Here is a 5,329-nt window from a genome sequence, read left to right as displayed (position 1 = left end):
GTCTCAGGGGTGGTATGCAGATCTTTGTGAAGACCCTCACCGGCAAGACCATCACGCTCGAGGTCGAGTCTTCAGACACCATCGACAATGTGAAGGCGAAGATCCAGGACAAGGAGGGTATCCCACCAGACCAGCAGCGCCTCATCTTTGCTGGTAAGCAGCTCGAGGATGGCCGCACTCTGGCGGACTACAACATCCAGAAGGAGTCCACCCTTCACTTGGTGCTCCGCCTCCGTGGTGGCCAGTAAGTGCCTGGCCATGGAGCTGCTTATGTCTCTGGGCTCACGAGTCGGTTGTCTTTCTGTGTACTCCGTTGTGATTGTCAGCGTGTCCTCGTCTGGTCTTGTTCTTTGTTGCTACCGTGTTGTGGTCTAGCGTTATATCTGGCTGTGTCTGAACTTTATGCTGTGCTGCAGCAGATTTGGATGAACTTGAATGAATAAATGAGCCCTGAACTTGTGCCTGTTTTTTTGCTGTTTGTACTTCTGCAGTTCCTAAACCTTCGCAATTGCATTTGATCTGCTTTCGATGCTTTATTTTAAATCATTTTTTCAGCTCAGGATGAGCTGATGTGAGAACATTTTATACTGAACTGAAACCAAAAAAATCTGAAGGAATGCTCAGCTTCAACGGGTGCTAAAAGGAGACAACCATGTCCGATATCATTTGCAACTAAAGCCAACAAATCGGAGCTCAGAGCTTGTGAACCGAGGAATCTACCCCATTAGTTTTGTTATTAATAAAGTTCATGGTTTTTTTTAATTGATTTCAATTTTTTTTGCAAATTTGAAAAAGGTATATTATGCTCACAAACTTAATTATTTCCTTTGTGAACTTCAAATATGTTCATGGATTTAACACCCCTAAGCGACCCCATAGCTTTTATGCACCAGGCGGCTCACCAGTGTTTCTGTAAGCACGTATTTGTTCTTGTTTGTTGTAAGATGTTGATCGATGTAATTTCAAAACAGGGCTCTTTTTAAGCCTTCGTTTTACAAAAACTGATTCGATTTTTTTTTTTTAGATTTCAGAGATTCAGTTTAACTGGTAAAGCTGAACATAATCCCTGAATCTCAAACAAACGTTAGTATCTTATAATACATAACATCATTGTCTCACGGCTAGATTGAAATCTCAAAGGATATCCAACGTAGACTATACAAATTACTAGGAAATGTTATTAGTACAATGTTTTGAGAATGACTACTGTTGACTTGTTTGATAGGTTTTAGTGGTCTAGAGTTACATTATATTTGAGCTAGCAGAAGTGTTATTTTCTTTTAAATTATACAAATTTCTATAGTCGTCTTTTATATATACATTATACTCCCTCTGCTCCTGAATATAAGCCAATTTAGAGAGTTTAATATGGACTACATACGGATGTATATAGACATATTTTAGAGCGCAGATTCATTTTTTTGTTTCGTATGTAGTTTATATTGGAATCTCTAAAAAAAACTTATATTTAGGAACATATTTGAGCAGACCGGTGCCTTGCCACCACCAGTTCAATCAGAACCTTCGCTATCCTAAAGCTGGGGTTTGGTGAAGGCAGTGGGATCCTCCCTGCCTCGAGCAAGAAAAGATGTCCTTGGTGCCCGCATACTTTGCCAAGATCAACTTCTTCCACAAACCCTGGTCCTCTTGAAAAGAGCTTCCAAATCCAGTTCATCGTCCCTGAGTTGATGTTCAGAAAGCCGAGACTCCACACTCATAAAGTCCATTACACAAAAGTTCAAACATCGCCAAGTTTAGTGAATTTGTTAAGTTGTTGAGACGCGAAACGACTGAACAGGAAAACAGCGCAATCACAGCCATAATAAACTCATGATCATCCAAGCATGCAAAGCATCCAGCCATAATGAACTCATGATCATCCAAATTCCTGTATTTTTAAGAGGCGATTCATGAGCAAACATATGGATATATATATAAACAGAGCAACTAGCAAACAAAAAAAAGGCCACGCCATATTTGCCACCCAATACTCCACATGAGTGTATGTCGAGGAATATTCACTCATGAACCAGAGGCAAGCAATATTATCAAGATATCAGCATGTATAGAAACAAAGTATAAAGCAGAACTAGAAATGATCCATTGCATGTAACTGGACAAAACTGCTTCACCATCGAAGCAAGCACGCAATGACTTCGCCATTACGCAAAAGTATCATCAGTATAGTAACCTGTACCTATCTACCAGTAGACGCAAAAAAAAACTGAGTTTTGGTTTCAGGGTGATGGAACCAGCAAGTCAAGAAATCTCATCGACTCGACACGATATCCTGTATAGGCTCACACTGAACCGTCTATCATGGTTGCGATTCAGACTTCACCCTCAGGGGTCAGGGCAGTGCACTTTCAGTTAACGGGTACCTAATGATTTTAGATCAGAAGCACTCGGCTGTACATCCTCTTTCACTGCAACGGGGACCTCATCGATCTGTGCAGTTTCTTAGATCCAGGAGACCTTGTGCGACCTGCAGCACCACCATGGAATCCCGCACCTCATCTGAAGTATCAGCAGCTGATTCGTCACCTGGACTGTCAGTTCCTGATTGGTCAACAGAGGTTGTAGCGAGAGGCAGGGGAGCCTCTAAGACATCTGACTTCTGTTCTTGTTCCCGATCCGCCTCTGTGGCCATTGGCTCCGTCAGAGATGTCTGTTTCAGCTTCGGCGTGCCAGACCTCGACGCATCATTGTTGCCACCTTGAGCACCATCAGAAGCTGGGTTGTCACTGCTGTCAGAAACCTTGAGATCAAGCTTGGGCCGTTTTGGCTCAACCACAACAGAATTTTCAGGACAATCAACCAGCCTTTGACTGTCCACATAGATCCTCATCACATCATCATTGTGAATCAATCCCGTCTCTTCTAAAGAAAGGGCTTCATTTCCACATTTTTCAGCGCCTCCACAGAGATCCACAGAAGCTGAGTTTCTATCAGATATTATCTTATTGAGTTTACCCAAAATCAACGGAAGATACGGGTTGTCCTCTTGCACTGCATCAGAATTATCAGCAGCTGATTCAACCCCTGAATAATCAATTCCCGGTTCATTATCAGAAGATGTATCCTTGCCACATCGGTACTGGAGAAGACTAAGCCCCTCTGCAGCATCTATCTCCGCTTCTGACGGAAAGACTTCATTTCCACCATCCATCTCCTTCGCTGCACCCCGGCTGCTCCGTGGCCGCTTTTCTATATGAAAATTAAGCAGATCTTTCCTATCGCCGACACTGCTTGAAGCCTCTTCCTGTCCTGCAGCATTTTGCTCAGGATTCTTGGGGGACTTGCATTTCATCTTGTGGCCATTAAAAGCACGTTTATTTTGGTAGGTCTTGCCGCAGGTGCTGCACTTCTTTCCCATTTCTGAAACACAGCACACTTACAGTTAAGGGCACGTCATAGGAAATTCAGTGGATTTAGGATTTTCTTTCAAAAAAGCAAATCCATGGAAGCAGCAACTGTGGAAATATCCTAAATGATAGCCTACGGATAGCACCCTACTAGCAATAACAACAATCATAATAAATTTGGGGAAATTCATGGAAGTGGCATATTCTTTCCACGCATGCTGCATATCTTCTGTTGAGGGCCATTTCTGAATGACAGCAATCATTCAGTAATTAAGAACGCATCGTATAAGCAAGGCATTCTTTGAAACAAACAACAACCATCTAACCAGTAAACTAAAAGATAAGGCTCAACAAAAATCCTCGGCAAAAGTGAGAAACTTGCTGGCCAAAACACCAACATAACTAATGGACACGCAAAAATTCATCCAATCGACTGCGTCAAGTACTGCATCAGACACATTAATTCAATCTCATCAAACTTTTCTTCCAAGAGAACAACTTTTCCCTCCAGAGAACATACCAAGAACAGACACACGATCATTGCATCACAAACATACATGAACTGAAACTTGGTTCTGGGATGACCCCCCTCTCTATTTCTTTCTGTATTTCAAGCATTCTTGCATACAAGGGGTCACAGCGAAGAAATGAACTTCATCTACCAATCACTAGGCAGTGGCTAGCGAGACATGGTAAAAGAGTTGTACCTGACGGCTTCGAGGCTTCTTGTGGAAAATGGCAGGCGATCGAATTGGTCAGGAAAAGCAAGAACCTGAGGACTGGAACAAGAAGAGAAAATAAATGTATCAGCAAGAAACTCATCGAATCAGGAAAACCAGAGTCAAGCCCTTATTGAACTCTTAGGAAAGGAACAGGAATGCAAGACTCAGAGCACACCTCGAAAGCAGTTCTTGTTTGCTCAATCCGCTTCTTCAGAATTCAGATAACTAGCGAAAGACGCTGATTAGCTGCTAATCACGGTGGAAACTGCGCAATGGAGATTGAACATACAGAGTAAAAACAGATTCTGCACAAACAATCGGAGTAACCGAATCGAGATGGACACGGGATTCGTACCTTCAGGCTTCGCTTGGGCCTCTTCCAGGAGCTGGGAAGCGACCAAATTGGTGAGGAAAGGCAAGAACTCGCAGGCTGAAACGAGAACGCGGAGAATGGATTAGCAAGAACTTCATAGACTCCGGCAATAGAATCGAAGAACTAGAGACAAGCACGCCTCGATTTCTTGGCGAAAGGCCAAATCACGAACCGGACAGCGAACAACGAAGGAAGAACGGGCAAGAACCGGAACCTACCTCAAGAAAACCGTTCCGATTCAAGGCTCTAATCGACTCCAATGGAGACCTACCTACAGGGAAATTTGGTGGAATGCGGCGAGGAGGCCCGCCGCTACTTCTTGCTTCCTCGCAGTGCTTTCGGTGGGCGCTCGCAACTAACCGAGCGACGGCGGGGGCGCCGGGTGTTCTTATAGGCTGCTGCATCCTGTGAATCTGGACCGTGGTGCGTCCTAGGTTCATCTTGCACGCGCGCGGCGACGCCCCGGCGCGGCGCGCCGCTGCCTGTGTGCAAGGAGCGGAGGATAGAAGCGGGTTGGGGGTTTGGGGGTCGGAGTGGCGGACGGAGCAGTGGGCAGAGAGGAGAACAATACGGAATGACAATGCCGAAACGGCCCACAAGGCCGAAAATCAACCAGGGCCGGCCCGCAACCGTGCGGTCGACCCTTTTAGCTCGTGTGCCCGCCCAATCCACGAGGCGAAGCATTTGGGCTGGCACGACACGACCCTTTTATATGAGGGCCTACAGGGTCATGTCGTGCAAGGCCTTTTATTGATTAGGTCGTGTCGTGCATGGTCATGTAGAATCCAATTAGTCGACGAGCGTTTTTTTGAGAGCCTCACAACGATCAACGTCATTTAACGCACTCTCGACCGCCGCCATGTGTCCCA

The 5,329-nt window shown here is 44.9% G+C and overlaps 2 protein-coding genes across 3 annotated transcripts in view; one reads left to right on the top strand and one right to left on the bottom strand.

Moving 5' to 3' along the window:
• The window catches only part of LOC119299594 (polyubiquitin-like), a 3,120-nt gene extending 2,651 nt beyond the window's left edge, over positions 1 to 469 (top strand). Inside the window, exon 3 of the mRNA XM_037576778.1 lies at positions 2 to 469. Within this exon, the coding sequence (XP_037432675.1) occupies positions 2 to 248 (247 nt within the window). The 3' untranslated portion in view covers positions 249 to 469. The remainder of the gene's footprint in view (position 1) is intronic.
• Positions 470 to 2,017: 1,548 nt separating this feature from the next.
• Positions 2,018 to 4,983, bottom strand: LOC119299593. 2 transcript variants are annotated; one of them, XM_037576776.1, is made up of 5 exons: positions 4,679 to 4,983; positions 4,443 to 4,517; positions 4,263 to 4,352; positions 4,073 to 4,144; positions 2,018 to 3,378 (listed from the first exon to the last, which is right to left on the bottom strand). In XM_037576776.1, exon 5 carries the CDS (start codon positions 3,374 to 3,376, stop codon positions 2,441 to 2,443), a length of 936 nt encoding a protein of 311 aa, XP_037432673.1. In that variant the 5' UTR covers positions 3,377 to 3,378; positions 4,073 to 4,144; positions 4,263 to 4,352; positions 4,443 to 4,517; positions 4,679 to 4,983; the 3' UTR covers positions 2,018 to 2,440. The 2 variants fall into 2 exon arrangements, with proteins under 2 accessions (XP_037432673.1, XP_037432674.1); XM_037576777.1 differs by having other exon boundaries at positions 4,732 to 4,983.
• Positions 4,984 to 5,329: the final 346 nt, after the last annotated feature.

The sequence above is a fragment of the Triticum dicoccoides genome, chromosome 5A, assembly GCF_002162155.2.
Source record: "Triticum dicoccoides isolate Atlit2015 ecotype Zavitan chromosome 5A, WEW_v2.0, whole genome shotgun sequence".
NCBI lineage: Eukaryota > Viridiplantae > Streptophyta > Magnoliopsida > Poales > Poaceae > Triticum > Triticum dicoccoides.
The sequence above is the reverse complement of the archived record's forward strand: the minus strand, read 5'-3'. Positions and strand labels throughout refer to the sequence as shown.

Coding starts and splice junctions, on each gene's coding strand:
- LOC119299593 (XM_037576776.1), bottom strand. CDS start 3,376: ATGGGAAAGAAGTGCAGCACCTGCGGCAAGACCTACCAAAATAAACGT.